Here is a 17,442-nt window from a genome sequence, read left to right as displayed (position 1 = left end):
GGTGCAATCAGTGATCCCAGTTACGGAACAGAGGCACAACTAGCCCTGTAACTGTGACACCTTCTACCTAGAGAAGGTAGGTTATTTTATAGTAAAATAACAAGATGATAACTTGACTTCCTTTGTATACTGTAATGAAGTGTAAAGCCGACCCTGGCGGAAAACAGAAACACACTTCTATATTCTGCCAAAATCCTTTAGATATGATTCTATGAAATCTACATTATTTAAATAAACTGAATTTGGATTTTTTTCTAAAGACTGTTCAAGAAGGTCTTTAAGAAATTTTCTCTCTGCTTTGTTTTTGCACGTACCTATCTTTGAACAAAAAAACCACTTGCGGTACGCAGAATAGTTAGTTATATTTAACAAAGATTTGCTGTTGGCTGGGCTTTGAGCAGACATGGGTAAATTTTGGACAAGACTGTACATTCCTCTTAGTATCAAAAGCATATATTCTGTGAGTAGAACATCTATTTCAGTAATATAGCCACCCAAGAGGTTATTTAACTTTCTGACTAGAGACCCCCCCCTTCCCCCAATGTTTTTATTGATAACTTCTTCCAGCGTGCACCACAGACACTGAAGTGAAGTTGCTGCTAATGTACTATGGTGGAACGGGTCAGAGAAGAGGGATGATCTGTTGTGTGGAAAAGAAATAGTGGTGGTCTGTCAGTGAAAAGAAAAAGTAAAAGCAAGTGTAGCTTGCAGACTAACACACTTTTTATACGTTTGACGTCCTATTTTGTTGCATAACTCAGGTTTCTGTGTTGGGGAGCTAAGTCTGATGGTGCAGGTGGTGGCAGGCAAGAACGTTGCTATAAGGTCCAACCAGAGTTACCACTTACTAGTGAACAAGCACGTATCCAAACAACCTGATTTTTTTTTAAAATGTCATTATTTAAAATGTTGAATTAGAACAATTACAATATTAAAAACAAATAATTGTAAATGAATAGTTGTCATGACAACACTGAGTATGGCAATCCTGATTTTTAAAAAAATATTGCATGCCACGGTGGCAGGTAGCTTTGTCCTTCCGCTCTCCTTCTCCCTTTGTATTTCATGCCCTGAAAGCTGCACTACTTTAGACAGAAAATTTGAGTGACCTTAAAACTGATGATCTTGTGGGGAACATCTCTGCATTTTAAACATTTTGTTTAAATCTGTCATTAAAAAGATAGCTATAAATAAAGATCCTTATGTTGGTTCTGAACAAAACCAGTGTTTTATGTGCTTATGTTCTCTGCTTGCTTAGCATGTATTGATTACTTAGCAAACTCTGTTCACAGTGCTTTGACAAGATTACCTCTGTGCACAAACAGCAGTAAACCAAAAAGCTGCTGTTCTAAAACTTCACAAGTAACACAGAAAAATACCAGTGTTACCCTGAGTTGCTAAAGCTTTTTGTTACGCTCTTGAATTGATAATGGGCAAAGAATTAGAAAAGAGAGGAATGGTTAGAATGTCTAATTCAGTGTTTTAAGCAATGGATAATTTTTACAGATGTGATGTTCTCCAGCTGAGTTTCCACATCAAACAACCTTTGACTGTCTGGTAAGGTAGTTGCTTCATTGAGCCATATAAAATCACACAAAAGGTTACTCATAAATTCTTGTTATATACAACTGTATCTACTAATTTCTTACAATGACATCCAAGGTCTTTACCATCAAAGGCTGTTGTAAGAAATATCTAGGTATTGTTGTATTCAACAGGTTAAATTTTTGTGTACTCAGATATAGTGTATACAGTTCTAATGCTCTCTTGTGGAAATAAAACTGCCAGGAAATCCATAAGCCAAACAGATACTACTTGAAAGGACACATGGTGCATGTTTTTAAGAACTCTACAACAATGAGAGTAAATCTTCCATTTGAGGGAGAATGACTCTGTTCCTGTGGCCAAGTAGCAGCATGCTTGGAGTAGGGCTTTGTGTAATACAGAAACTGCTTAACTGTGTTTCCAGTCCAGCAGTAAGCATGGGAAGTAAGGATGTTTCCAGTTCCTGGAAATCGAGTGGATACTTTGGGGACAGAAGGGCTGAGAAACATTAGCCCATGGGGATTGTGGGATAGTGTTGGCAGAATATCCGGACATAAATCTGGGGACTCAGGCGTGAGCTGTGCCCACACTGCAAAAAGACCAGGCTTAGCCCCGAGGCCCAGTGGACAAAGTATTAAGACTCATTACTGCAGTCAATAAGAGAAATTTGATTATGGAATGAGTGTTTAAATTTGAATGCTGGTGGTGATAATGCAATAACATTCAGGGTTTCATCCAGTATTTTAGACAACATTAAAGCAATTAATGGAAACCAGCATCTGATAAATGAATATTTTAAAACAACTAAGTAAATCAGGAATTACTTTGGGCCAAGTCTACAGACAAAAGGGAGGCTTTCTATAGGAAAGAATGCAAGGGGTTAGAAAGTATGGCAGCGGGGGCCTGGCATCCTTTCGTAGCATGTTCTAGTAGCAGTACCATATTTATCTGATTTCATAGTTGGCAAGTGTTAAACTCAGATTCTCAAGTACATAGATCTGCATTCCCTTGTGTTAAGATTAAATATTATCAGTTAAACTTTAACTCTTAGTACTTTTACTTAAGTGTGTCAGTCAATTATCTGGTCTCTTATTCAGAACAAAGTGCTAGGTTTTGTTTAATTTTAGACATTTTAAAGGCAGACTGTATAGGATTGTCTTTTTAATGTCTCTTCAGCATTGAGAAGCAAACACCAACAATAATGGTGTGTGTCACTGGCAATGAAGGGAATGGGGTTTAAGAACCAGTTTGTGCTGTGAAGGACTCAGAGACAATAGACTCTGACCATTTGACTTTAACGTATGTATTTGTTCTCTATCCTGAATGTCATTGTGACTCGGTTATAGATTTGAGGCTGAGAATACTTGCCCTATTTAAATTCCCTTTTAAAGCTTCTTTTGACAGTTATTATTTTATTCAAATATATGTTAGGTCTTCGATGTTAGACATCTTCAGGATGAAAGCTAACAACTTAATGTAGCATTTGTCCAAGAGCTTGCTGACCTTTATACACTGGTTTGTAATTTCCTGATATGACACTCAGACACATTCTTACATTATTAGTAATGATAGGGGCTCCAGACCTTGTTTGAATATAGCACATATGTGACACGGCAGATGAAACATGAGTGTTTCAATTCTACCAGACTGCTTTGCCAGGGTGTTAAGTTTTGTATGACGAGAGTCCTGTGTATTTGAAAGAAGTTTGAGGATTCTCTGAACAACTTTCACTGCAGATAGTAACTGTAGCTGCTGTTTCCTAATAAAATAGTTGTCTGTGGGGAATATGGCTTTCCTTCAAATAGATAGGAATGACCTATCTATTGTATTAAGCTTTCTGAGAAGCTTTCTGTTGCAAGTTTACTGAACTTACAATATATGTTGTGTACTGTTAGGTTTTGCCTGAAGGATTTTTGTTGCAGAGATGCAGTTAAGATTTAGACTAACATCCCGTTATAATTCTGGTTCTTGAATTTTTAAGTCTCTTTTCACCCCTGCTAAACTGAAACTGATCTGCCTAAATCTTTACATGCTGCATGTTAGTCCAGGGTAGATTTTTGTTTGTTTATAAGTTTGAGGCAAAATGACAAGGATATTAGAGTTCAACAGAATAGGATTTTAAACTTTTTGATAACTTGTTAATACTGTATTGACTAATTTCCTAAAAAAAAAAATTGGCCTAGAATTCTAAATTTGTTTTATTCTGTTGGTTTTAGTTAGGTGTGATCTATTTTTGGAGGAGTGAGCTTGGCTGTTGCATTATTTAGCTATGATGTTCAATTTGCATATATGACATAGTCTGTGTGGGCTTCGAAAGTATGCGTCAAGCAGGTCTGTAATGTTTCTGCAGAACTTATAAGCTATCAAAGAAGAGTTAGGAGGATCTAAACTCTTCAGGAAGGACCCAGGAGATGGAGGAGTTTGTGGGGCTGATCTCCTGTGGAACAGTACTTAACCTCCAAGGAGAGACTGAGTGTGAATGCTACTTCATTTTCCTTCTGGTAAAACGTAGGGATTCTCTCCTGGAGAGAGAGCTTCTCGATTGGAGGAATAAGTGGCAGCCAATCTCTGTCCTCTGGAACTCTATGGACAAGGTGGTATTGCTGGATGATTGATGAATTTTTTAAAAACCCACCTTGTTTGTCTGTAGGAAAGGTTGAAAAAGTCAGTCTGTGAAGGAGAAAAGCTGAAAGGTTGGGGTGATAGTCACCCCCAACCAACAGTGTGTGGTGGGTTTTTTTTGTTTGTTGCCAGTTGTAGGCTGGACATTTCTTAATGTGATGGGGGGGGGGGGGGGGAATGCTTGGATCTAAATAACTTGGCTTCCAAACTTGATACAAAGGAAACAAAGAAAGGAACATATTGCATGCACTATGCAGGCAGAGTTTCAATGAAGGTAATGGGGTTTTACTAAGGTGTATACAGTAATTTTGAGGTCTGGGTGACAGATTAAAAGAATTATTTATTTATTTTTACAATACTTTAGAAGCAAAGAGAAATAGTTGTAGCTTTCAATATGTCTTTTTTTGCAGCAAGCAAGGGCAGAACAGGAAGAGGAGTTCATCAGCAACACTCTATTTAAGAAGATTCAAGCTTTGCAGAAGGAGAAAGAGACACTTGCGGTAAACTATGAAAAGGAAGAAGAATTTCTCACTAATGAACTCTCGAGGAAACTGATGCAGGTAATTGGTTTCTCAGCTTGTATTTATCCTCACAGACCCCAAAGGACAAGCTTCAAGAGGCGAGTTTAAACTTTGTTCGTTACCATATTTTCAGTAAAAGGGATGTGGTTAGCTTACCTATAGCTCAAAACTAAAACTTCATGGAGGAAAAAACAAATCTCTCTTCTTTTTTTTGAAAATCTCAATAGAAAGGTGGGTTTTTTTTAAACAAACATTTCCCTGGTGTTTGAACTCAGGTTTTGTAGACTGAGAACTTGATTAAAAGTGAAGCAATTACGTTGATTTTCAGTCTCTGTACTGAGATAGAAAAGTAAATTGGATTTTAAGAATTCTTTGAGTTCTAATACTCTAAGCTTTTGTTAGTAAGACAGGTGAAGAATCTTATTTGCAGGATTTGATTTTAAATTAACTCTGCATATGTGACCCAGATAATTAGAGTGCTTATGTTAAGATGGGTAGCAGCACTTGAAACTTGGCCAGGAAACGTTATCCACATTTTTTTTAAATATGTTAGTTTGATATTTTTAGTAACTTATAGCCTCTTCTTCTATTAACACTTATAATATGTACTTTACTAGTATTTCATCAACACAACTTGCACATGAAGTTTAATAGTGTTAAAATTAAAGAAACTTATTTCTGCATATTCTAAGCATTTTTAACATTCTATAACTGTAACCTTAAGGCATATTTAATTCTATAGGACAGTGAAGAATATATTGTTGTAAACTACACTATGGCTAATCTCCTCTGGAACCTTCAGTATTGGGAGATGGGATAATTAATGGGTGACTGCCACTTATTGGTTGTCCCTTACTTCATTCATTAATATAAATGTCAGGAGTTAAGGTTCTCTATAGTTTGTGTGCATACTATTTCTTCCCACTGTTTTTCAGGATTTATACTAATTTAGTCTAATTCACAAATATAAACTTTCAGAATTATCCTTTTCTATGAAGAATATAGCAACATTTTTGGTGGAATGGAAGGAGGGGTATTAAGTATTCTTTTCTTGTCAGCGTAATATGTAATTTTCCTTATAGTAAAACACACTGGAACATCTTTAGTGCAGTAGCTCTGGAAAACAGCATGGTGGTCTAGTGCATTTATTTCAGTCAATAGAGTACTTCAATTTCTGATATAAAACTGAGATGCCTTGAACCAAATCCACCACCATCTACAGCAGAATAAAACCTCATATATAATAGCTTAAATGAAAAATGCAACTTGATTTAATTGGCTGAATTGGCTTCAAACCCATGTAATCTCTTAATGCACATGGGACTCCACAATTTCCTTAGCAGCCAAATTGCTGTACCAGTTTTAATTTATATCTCTTATTTTATTTGTAAATAAAAATTGTCTTTCTGTTTTAGAGTTCAGCTGCTTGATCTGTATTCCAGTCCCTCTGTTTTAAAAGTGTATGCGTTGTATAGACTTACCGATTGTGACATTAGATGCATATTACAGAAATTAAAATAAACTTCCTGTCTACAGCTGTCGCAAACTGAACATATTTACATGCTCCAGAAAGTCAGAAGAGTTAAGTACATATAGTCAGTGTTGTAGCAAACCATGATTTAGTAATATACTACAAAGAGAGCAGTCATGCACCTTCAGTTACTTTCATCTGGGAGTCCTGAAAGACACTGGCACAGGGAAAAAGATTCTGTCCCAAAGAGAAGTTTAGCAAAATCAGGAACTTAATTCAAAAGGAGCAAGCCACTAAAGAGAGACCCTCAGTATTTTTATTCAGTTTCCTTGGGACTGATGGTCTCCTGCAGATCTTGAAAAACACCTTGAGCGTCTGAGTCAGAGGACTAACCGATGAAACTGCTCCACTGCCGTGGCTGTTACTGATAGCTTTGACTAGCAGCATCAGAGGGAAACCAATATCCTTGTCAATTTCCTTCTGCTACTGCTTAGGAAAAGGAAGAGCAGGAGCAGTTCAAATCACTAGCAGAGTCAGTAAAACAAAACTGTTATGACTAACCTTTCAAAGGTGAACCAAATGTACACTTCACAACCTAAGCTATAATACTTAGGACTGAGTTCTCTTGTTTTTTTGTGCTGCTCTGGTGGCCAGTGGAACTAGAAGCTGGCCAAACTTTAGCTAGGGATTCCCCCAGTAGGTCAGTCACGAGGGAATAGAGCTGATGTAGACCGTGCCTGCACTGCCTTTCTGCTAGCCACAGTGTTGGGAATGCTCTCTGGATAGAGCTCCCTGAAATCAAATGGTGGGCAATTTTGTAAAAAAACAAAACAAAACACACCATAACCTGACACCATGTGCCCCCTTCGGTAACTAATTTGGTTATAGAATTTAGGTCCAAAAAGGTAAAATTCTGACAACACTGTATTCACCAGTACTCGGCCTCAAGTCTGAATTTTAGTTTGCAGAGGCCTCCCGCCCCAAGTCCCATTCAGTCCATTGAGATTGTCAAAGACTAGAGTGCAACTAATCTAGATTAATTCCTGATGGCCCTAATGTCAGATCAGAAGATTTTAGAGCTTACTGTCTTATTCACTGAAAAATAGTACTGTAGTTCTCCAAAAGATTAATGACTAGATAATACTTAGTCCTGCCATGAGTGCAGGAGACTGGACTAGATGGCCTCTCGAGGTCCCTTCCAGTCCTATGAGTCTTATGTCCTAAAGCTCCCATGAATATTTCAGTCAAAGTAGTCATTCAGTAATTCAAAAATCACAGGGTGTTGTCCTCCCCTCCCTAGTACCAACTCAGTTGATCTGAGAGAATCTATTCTACCCTTGATATCGATAGTGATAAAATTGTGCTTATGAAGGACAAATGATACCAGATGTTCCATGTATCGTTTCTGGCCAACCAACCAGAATGTAAAGAGGAAAAAACAATATTTTTCATGGTATAGTGCAAGACATAGATCTAGCTGGATCACAGAAAACTTACCCGGTCATAAGTGTTGTGGTACATAATTCTTCATGCTGAAAAAGCACATGCTTCAATGGAGGAAGTATGTGAAGCACTCGTTTGTTCTTCTCTCCATACTTTCACAAAGGATTGTGTTTTATACTTTTTGTTCTTCCGCAATACTTTGTAGAAACTTTTTTGCTGTTTTAAAGCACTAATACTTAACTAAAAAAACCAAACCTTTATTTGTGTGTCTAGTTGTATGTCTAGTACAAACCTATCCCCCAGAACAGGTCATGGCTTGATTATATCCCAGATGTACTACTATACTAAACTACCAGACATACCCTGGAATGAGAAAACAAAGGTGCGGGAACACATTTCCCCAACCACCTGTAATGTGCTGAGCAGTGTATAAGGCACAACATGAAAATGGTCCCTGTCCTGAAGAGCCTACCCTACAGAATTATAAATTTTTCCTCTTTGAAATGTCTTGTCCTGCCCTTTTTCTGTGGTGATCTTGGACTTGGGCAGTTGGTACTAAAATATACACTAATTGTATATAATTTTCTTAGGTAGTTATGAACTGAGGTTAATTTTAAAGTTGATGAGTTTTGCAGATCGTTATTTGGCTGAAATCTTGTCAGTTACTGATGGCTCTGATCTACCTCCATTTATGAAAGCGGAAGTTTCCATTCATATATATATGAATGATTGTTTCTGAGAAGAGAAATTTGTGGTACTGTAAAGCAAATTCTCCATTTCATAGAAGAAATGGGAATAGAAGTGCTTGTCTGTAATATGGTCAAATGAACACTTGTATAGCAGCTTAACTTTTGCAATTATTGGTGGTTCTTCAATTGATGGTCCCTATGGGTATATCACATGTGGGATAGACATGCACGCCGTGTGCCTGTGTCTGGGAATTTTTTGTAAACAGTGTCTGTTGGCCCACACTTGCACTGAAGCAAACAAAAGGCATAAAAGTTCTCTCCAGTTCCTTTGTGCCGCCACCAGGTCTAAGTTGGAATCTCCTAGAACATCTCAGAGAACATATTTGCTCCCCCCATCAGTATTCATCCCTCCTATTGAGACCATCTCTATTCCGGGATGGCTGAGGCTATCGTGGCTTGGCAGAGTTGTTCTCCCATCCCACCTGCTAACCTTGGGGCACAGCCATCGGTACTGTCAGTTCCACTGGAGATAAGGGATCGACTTTCTTTTTAGATGAGTCTGAGGCCCCTCAGGAGCCTTTGCAGCATCGGACAGAGGTGGTACAAGACAGGACCTCCAGAAAATCAGAGTTCCAGCCTCCAACCAAATACAGTCGGTCAAAAGATGGGTGGTACCTTGTGCCATGGGATCCTCCACCACCAGTTGATCCATCCTACTGGCAATATTGAGCTACAGAGAGGTTCAAGCAGCAACACCCAAAGGCTACTCCCTCTGATAAGAGACAGAAGCAACTTGACCTTTTCGGGAGAATGGTCTTTTCTTTCACCTCCCTCCAGTTCAGGATCTCAAATTATCAGGCCCTCTTGACCAAATATGATGTTACTAGTTATAATAATTTTTTTAATGCCAGGACAAGCTCCCAGAGGAGGATAGAGAGAGCCCACTTTGAGGCCTTAGTGGACGAGGGCAGACTGGTGGTCAAAACTTCCTTCCCAGCTGTGGTGGATGTGGTAGATAGTGCGAGGAGGATGGCTACAATAACGGTCACAATCCTCAGCTTTTCCTAGTGAGGTGGGAAAGTACCATCCAAGATCTGCCCTTTGATACTATTAATCTATTCCACAAGAAGGCAGGTGAGTCTCTGCACTCCCTCAAAGTCTCAAGGACAGTGCTTTGCTCACTGGGTATTTGTACTTCTCCGAAGAGAAAACACTATAGACAGGGTTAAAGGGCAAGACTACCTCCTTAGTGGTTTTACCACCAACATCCTCAGGAGTCACCATGCAGGAGACAGAGAGCTTAGACATAAGAACCCAATCTCTGCAACATCCACCCCCATGTCATACTCTAACTCTGAGGTGAAGAACTTCTTTTTATGGCACTGTTGAGATCTGTATCCTTTATTGATGTCCCTTTATTCCCCTCCTCTGACATTGGGAGCCCACCTTACACAATTTGCCAAAAACTGGAGGGTTCGAACTACAGACAAATGGATATTAGAGATTATTAATGGCCGTTATCTGAATGAGTTTCTGGTACCTCCTCTCCACAAATCCCCCCTTTCCCAGTTGATTTTCATGAGGAGATTCTACGACAAGATCTCCTAAGAGCAGCCATAGAGAAGGTTCTACCTCAACATCAAGTGAAAGGATTCTATTCCCCTTACTTCTTGATTCCCAAGAAGGATGGGAGATGGAAGTCCCTTCTTGATCTGAGACAGCAGAATGGGTTCATTCAGAAAGTAAAATTCCACATGATATCCTTAGTATCAATAATTCCCTTGTTAGAGGAAGACACATAATTCATGGCTCTCAGTGTGAAAGATGCATATTTTAACTGATATCCACCCAGCCTACAGCAGTTTCCTTGTTCCTCTTTGATTTATGAGCATTACCAATTCAGAGTCCTTTCCTTTGGCCTAGCTATAGCACCCAGGGTTTTTTACGAAGATTTTTTCAGTAGTGGCAGCTTAGATGAGAAGACAGGGATTTAGTCTTAACTTAGCTCAGCGACTGGCTTCTGATGGGAAGTTGCTACAAGGAAGTCTAGCGGGCAACCAGTGTCTAGCTCGGCCTTCTGCCTTCCGTGGATGTCTGCATCATTCATGAAAAGTCCACATTGCCTCCCACAAGATTCCTAAATTTTATAGGGGTGACAGTGGGCTCAACTATAGCAAGAGTGTATCTACATCTAAAGAGATTTCAGGCCATGAGTGTTCTCATATATCAGGTCACTATGGGACCCTTGTCAAGCAGGCCTTTTCCTTGGCCTCATGCACACATCGTGCTGTTTCCCAGACTTCATCTTCACAGCCTGTAAGCCTGGCATCTTGCTGTTTTGTTGCCTTTCTCTGATGAGTACACAGAAAGGTGATAGTTTTGCCCAAAGTTTAACTCTCTCATTTGCTGGACAAAATGAGAGAAGGTTGGTGTGGGGATCCCTTTCCTCACACCAACCCCTGAAGCAAGCATGGTTACTGACACCTCCTTCTTGGGTTGAGGTGTTCATATGGGTGATCATATGCCACAAGGCATCTGGACCCTATGCGAGTCCAGAATACATATCAATTTACTAGAACTCCCTGCGCTTTGTCATGCCTGCAACACCTCCCTCCCCCCATTCATCTGATCCAGACATGTCCAAATAATGTAAGATCACATGACAATGATATTTTATATGAACAACCAGGGGGGAGTGAAATCTTTCCCTCTTGTGCATAGAGGCAGTCACTTCCTGGGACTGTTGCATCAGCCATTGCATAACTCTATCAGCAGTTTGTTTAGCAGGAGTATACAACTCCTTAGTCGAATGCCCAAGCAGACTTTTTTGCAAATAATGAATGGGAGATCCACAGTTTGGTTCTCAATGACATCTTGACTGAATGGGGAACAGCAGCCTGGGACCTTTTCAACTTGTGGGAGAACAGGAAACTTCCTTGGTACTGCTCCAGAGCAATCCTGGGCAAGGGCTTTATGGGAGATGACCTGTCAATGTTGCAGAAGGTTTGCCTGTTATATGCCTTTTCTCTCATCCCAGTGATGCCACAAGTTCTGCAGAAGATCCACCAAGAAAGAGCTTGAGTCATCCTGATTGCACCCAACTGGCAGAGAGAGTTCTGGTTTATGGATCTGCTGATGCTCTCAGTTCTCCTACCCATGAACATCCCCACATTACTGGAGCTTCTAATACAGCACAAGGGTGGGTTCAAGCACTACAGTGTGGGACTGCTTCAACTGAGATCCTGGTATTTGAATGGGCATCAGAAGTAGAATGCTCACATTCTGAAAGGGTACAATCCATCCTTAACCAAAGCAGAAAATACGACAAAAAGCTGTTAGCAAAATAGAAGTGTTTCTCCCCTTGGGCTCACCAGTGTGAGTTGACTCCGGAATCAGCCAGGATCCCTGCTATCTTAGAGTATATACTTACCCTTAAGTCTTTGGGTCTTGCACTCAGTTTTCTGTGACTGCATTTAGCACCAATCTGTGCTTTCCATCCTCCGGTGAATAACTGTACAATATTCACTCATTCTGTCACAATTAGATTTCTGAAGGGAATTCTCAGTCCTTTCCACCAATGGGGAGGTTTGAATCTCAGTAGTATCTCAGTTTTTGTTTTATTGTCACTCACCTTTGAACCTCTGGTCACGTGCTCTGTGGCCCATCTATCCATGATGGTGGCCTTTCTGGTAGCCAGAATGTCAGCCAGAGGAGTTAGTGAGCTCGGAGCCACTCTGGCAGACCCACCATATACTGCCTTTTATAAAGAAAAAGTCCCATTACAAACCTATCTTAGATTTGTTCCTAAAGTAGGTTCCAAGTTTCATATGAGTCAGAAAATCCATTTAACAGTATTTTTCCAAAACCACATGCTTCAGATAAAGAGAGACAGTTGCATTCTCTAGATGTCTAAAGGGCTATGGCTTTTGATCTGTAAAGAATGAAGGATGTTAGACTCCTTAACTATTTGTTTCCAAAGCAGAGCAATCATGAGGGGTCAAGCCACATTGATGCAGAGACTTTCAGAATGGATCTCAGGTTGTATTACCCTTTGTAACCAATTAGCTCATATTCCCACTCTGGAGAGAGTGAGGGCTCATTCCACCAGAGGGCAAGTTGGAACTCTTTGCATACTTTCTTGAGACATTTCCCTCCGGTCTAGTCATCAACTGTGGATACAGCTCTGAGGATAGCAGTACTACAGTCAGCTGTCACTTCTGCATCTGTGCACCCAATTCCTGTCTGATTTATTGCGTGTGAATCTCCCACGTGTTGAATACATATAACGGCCATCACTCAGAGGAAATGAAGGTTACTTAGCTGTAACTGCAGGTTCTTCAAGACATGTGGTCCTTATCTGTATTCCACTACCCATCTTCTGTCCCTTCAGCTGTGGATTGTTTGAACTGCGCTAAGAATGGGAAACTGGAGAGAGATTTTATGCTCTCAGTTTGGAGCACAAGGAGATCTACATACACATGTGGGCCAATGGACACTGCCTACAAAACATTCCAGATACAGGAGCATGATGCCCATGTGTATCCCATGTGTTGAATGCAGATAGGGACCACACATCTCGAAGAACCTCCAGTTTTATGGTAAGTAACTTCCATCTTTATTTGAATTGTATAACCGTAATGTTGCATTACCATAGCCCAAGATTTTCAAAAATAGGATCCTAGTGTTCATAATTAGGTTCCTCAATGTCTGATATTCAAAAGTGGTGGGCACCAAGCAACTCCCACTGAAGCCAAAAACCTATTTTCTATATAAGAAAAATGAATACCAATCATGTACAGTGAATTTTGTTTAGTTAATTTTGATAGGCAGGTTTCCAGCTGTCATTGACTTCATTGCTCATTACACTTAAAAATAGGACATGTTATTTTAAGCTACATGCACCATCTCTGGTTTGAGAGCAGCTTTAAGTTTCTTACTATATGAAGTGTATAGGCTGGGCTTGTTGCAATCTCCAGAGTGAGGTAAGGGAGCAAAGGTCATGTGTAATTGTTCAGGGATACTGCACACATGTGGCTGAGAAGTGTTGTCATGAGAAGATGTAAAAATAGGAAAAAAGACCGCTAAATAGTGAACTGGCATCTTTCCTCTTCCATATGGGATTTCTGTGCTTCAGACAGAATCCTTTCTGTCTCAGACAGTGATCCTGTTTTGGATCGGACTTCCATTGGAGGCTGTCAGACTTCCAATTAAGTCCATAAAAAGAGTCTTGAGTTTTTGTAATTCTCTCCTCTCTCTGTTTGGCAATAAACACCTGATCTTGGGTGCCCATCCTAATCTGAAATGATAGGAATGTTAAGACTCAAAAACGTTCTTTCTGATCTCAACATTGAGCTGACCTGGAGTTGAACTTTCTCAAATTAAAGTTAACGTGTTCCTAAGCAATTTTGGTTAATTGAGAAATTTAAGATAAACTGACATACATGAAAGACTTTTAGACGTCACAGGGAGGCCTTGTGATATATTCTGCTAACCAAGGTAGAATTCTTGGCCTCTTATTTTTTCAAGCTATTACTATTCTGCTGCCAAGAAATAATTGCTGCCACATTATGCAATTGCCGAACAGTTGGCAGAGTGACTTTTTTTTCATGTTACCTGAACGGTTGCATTGTTGAATCTATGTTCTTTAGATTGGAAGGGACTTACACACTGCATTGAGTGGCATCTGGAAAGAGCTCCTAGAATGTTTCTAATACATTTTAAATGTGAAAGCTGACTACCAAAGCACGAACTCCCATTAGTAGTTTCATAAGAATTTCCCAATTCAGCATGCTATTATTCATTACAGTTATAAAACACAATAAAATTGCATTAGTTTTTCAACGGTTATAAAATTGATTTTGAAACATTTTTATTACTTGCTCGCTTGACTTGCACTTACAATAAGAGAAGCAGATAACTTCCCCAGGATGCCTATCTTTCTTAGACTGTGCTTTCTGCTGTCATATGACATAGCCCGGTTTGCTAATGTATGTTTTTAAATGGTTGATATTAGCCTTCAGTAAAATTTGTATGCTTATTTATTGGGCTTGTAGAAGCACTGTGTTAAATTAGCTTTATGCAACACAGCATTTGGTTCTGCTGGTAAAATGCTGCATTTGCACAATGAGATAAAATACCACCTCAGCAGACATCTTGGAATGAAGTACATCCTTCATTATCTGAAAAAAGGCTTTTAGTGACACAACCACTTCACTAATAACTATTTTTACAGCCCTTGTTTTAAATTAAATGTCTTGTATTTGTCTTTTATTTGATCGGGTTCTGCTGACCAACCAAATCTTTGAAAAGTTTGGAAACATAGGATTCAGGGACTCTGTTAAAATTAACTACTCATTTGAGAATTATGATAACTTTGTTTGCATAACTCCATTAAATGTGTTTGGTATAGGATTTGTTGTTGCAAGTTTTTCCCTGCATGCACTTGTCACACCTTTTGAGATTCCATGGAATATATTTTGAAAATTAATCTTGCATGCAACAGGTTTCCCAAAGGGATAATTGAGGTTTTTTTTACTTACAAACTCATTTATCCTTTTGACTCTCTACATTTAAAAATTTAGTGAGATTCTGCTTTGTCAGTATCCTTTACCAATATTGTACTATTTGCTAGTTGTTCTAAATTTGGTGCATCTCACATGATGACCTGTGGATAATGTTAAAAGGGACACCATCAAGTGAATAGGCATAATTTGTGTATTTGGGCAAACTAAGGGCAATAAAAATAGATTTGATATCTGACTCTTCTTGGTCCTTTTGAAAATACTATATCTTGTAAAAACAAGCTGCTGACCCTACTCAAATGTCATGTTAATGCCAAGATGCAAATAAAATAATTGTTTGCATACAAAATGTGTATCATTTACCTGATGGCATCTGGGAACAAAGCCTGTGTAACTTCAGTTTCAGAAATATCTTTTAAAAATCCACATAGATTATATCTGTGGTTGAAGACACTAGACAGACTACAAAAATCTAGATTTTCTTCAGTTTATCTGAAACTGCATTTGTAGGAAATAAGACTAATTATTTCCACAAGAGTCAAATGTAAATATGCATTTGAATGGAAAATGCATTTGAATTCAAGAAACTCATAAGATACCAGGATCACAATAAAGGGAAAAATTAATTTTGTTCACTTAATTTTGCACTGAATCGTCAGCCAAGTATAATACACAAACCAAAGGTGTTGACAGTAGACTACTTTTTGTTTACACCTACATCAATTTTGTATTTGCTACTGTCTTTTGGGAGCATTTCTGATGCTTTCTGTCACTGCACAGCTTTCTTTTTAGCAGTCTGGCCATCTAAATTGTTTGCAGTCTTAAATTTATCCCAAGCCTGCCCATCTTTTTACCTTGCTGCCTTTTAAAAACACCCATTTACTACACCACTTAGTATTTTCATCTTTGAGACAATGTTATGTAGCTGACAGTTCCAGTTACCAAGTGCATATTTTTTACCCTTCTCTTCAAATCGCAGCTGTCTGTGTATTTATAAGCAACCATCACAAATACCTAAGTGCTGCACATATAATTAAAAGCACAGTGTCGATCTGAAAATACTCCACCCTTCCCTTAATGCACTGTTTACTTAAGTGGATGTTTTCTGTGTCAGTGAGAGATTTAGCCATGCCAACCTGCAGCTGTTATTGGGGAAAAGCGAGATTGAAATATCAGCATTATTAACTATTTCACTGCTGATTAAAGTAAGTAAGAAAGGAGAGGGATGATCTGTGCAATCTGAGGGTGACATCACAGTTTGTCATGAGAGTTTGGTGTCTGGGGAAGTACCACCACTAGTTTTCTGCCATACTTTGTCTTGTGGAATCAAAAGAACAAAGAGGAGAAGAGCCCCAGGAAGTTGCTTCACAGCCCACCAAAGAGGTCAGAATCCTGCAGAACCCAGCACAGCAAGTCCTTACCAATGTTTCTCACTTGGGCAATGCTTTCTTCTGTGCTCCTCAGGTACTCCGCTTTCTGATGTGCTTCATATATTTGAGTCAAGTAGAAAAGAAAGCATTCCTGTTTGGCTTTGCCGAAAATCAGATGGAGCCATTGGAGTTCTGATCAGCACAACCTTGTGCTTTGGCTGCAGTGTGCTCACGCTGCTAGGATCGGATTTAATGGGTCCTACAATAGGTAAAGCATAAGTGAGTGAGCCTCATCATTTCCTCTGATGCAGATTCCTCACCCAAGCATTAGCAACCGTGACGTGATGAGCCAGATTATGCAGTTGCAGCAAAACTTGATTAAATAATAAATGTTTCTAGTTCATGTCATTTGTTAGGTTTAGTTTTTGAACAACCATTCTGATTTTATTTGTCTGATAGGCTGCTGATGTTAACAGTCCATAATCACACACTTGACATTAACAGCAGTGTAATGTAGACTCACTTTAGATCAACAGAAGGGTTTTCTGTTGGTCTAGGAACATCACCTCCCCAAATGAAATTAGCTAGATTCATGGAAGCCTTCTTCCATTGACAGAACCCCTGGTGTAGATGCAGCCATGTGAGCATTGCTACATTGGTCAAGGATGTGGGTTTATTTTCACATCTTGATTAAAGTAATTATGCCAATATAACATTTCATTGCAGACCTGACCTAAGACTTGCTGGTCATGTACCTCTTCATTGTTATTAATTCACTAGCTAAAAGTTAACCTGATTATCAGCAGCTGGCTTTGGTATTAATTTTCATGAGAGAATGGGTCCAATTTTTTTTTTAAATTAGAGCAAATTTTAAATTGATAAGTGAAAAACTTGCATTACCTTGAGCTAGGCACTGCTGTGCAAGGTTTATGTGCATTTCTGTTATTGCTCCGGTCCCTCGTGTTACAATCTTAACTCCCTCTTCTGAAAACTCTAGTCATACCATATTTTTGGGAGTGGTGTTGGGTAGGTATTTAAGGTGAGCTTGAAGATATGACCATCAGAGGCAGGATTTAAATTCTGGTCTACGAAGGTATAAGACTAGAGAATAATATACTTATGATATTGAAATTACAAATTGTGTTTTTTCTTAGAAAGTTACCTCTGTTTTAACAATATTCTGCTACATAACAGCATTTCTCAATTTTCATACAACTTGTAATGTTAGAAGTGCATGCATTTTAAGAGATCTGGTGGTGA

General features: G+C 39.0%; 1 protein-coding gene and 1 long non-coding RNA gene across 7 annotated transcripts in view; one reads left to right on the top strand and one right to left on the bottom strand.

Moving 5' to 3' along the window:
• Nucleotides 1–17,442, top strand: part of CCDC6 (coiled-coil domain containing 6) — a 63,744-nt gene that overhangs the window by 14,849 nt on the left and 31,453 nt on the right. Inside the window, exon 2 of the mRNA XM_073353393.1 lies at nucleotides 4,578–4,727. Coding sequence (XP_073209494.1) covers nucleotides 4,578–4,727 — 150 coding nt within the window. The remainder of the gene's footprint in view (nucleotides 1–4,577; nucleotides 4,728–17,442) is intronic.
• LOC140914770 (uncharacterized) overlaps nucleotides 10,618–17,442 on the bottom strand; it is a 75,777-nt gene continuing 68,952 nt past the window's right edge. For 3 of the 6 annotated variants that reach the window (XR_012159977.1, XR_012159978.1, XR_012159979.1), the window contains one exon: nucleotides 13,086–16,441. This is a non-coding gene — a long non-coding RNA (uncharacterized lncRNA). Of the gene's footprint in view, nucleotides 12,049–13,085; nucleotides 16,442–17,442 lie in introns of those variants that run through there. The other 3 variants (XR_012159982.1, XR_012159980.1, XR_012159981.1) reach the window with 3 other exon arrangements.

Source organism: Lepidochelys kempii, chromosome 7, assembly GCF_965140265.1.
Source record: "Lepidochelys kempii isolate rLepKem1 chromosome 7, rLepKem1.hap2, whole genome shotgun sequence".
NCBI classification, from domain to species: domain Eukaryota; kingdom Metazoa; phylum Chordata; order Testudines; family Cheloniidae; genus Lepidochelys; species Lepidochelys kempii.
The sequence above is the reverse complement of the archived record's forward strand: the minus strand, read 5'-3'. Positions and strand labels throughout refer to the sequence as shown.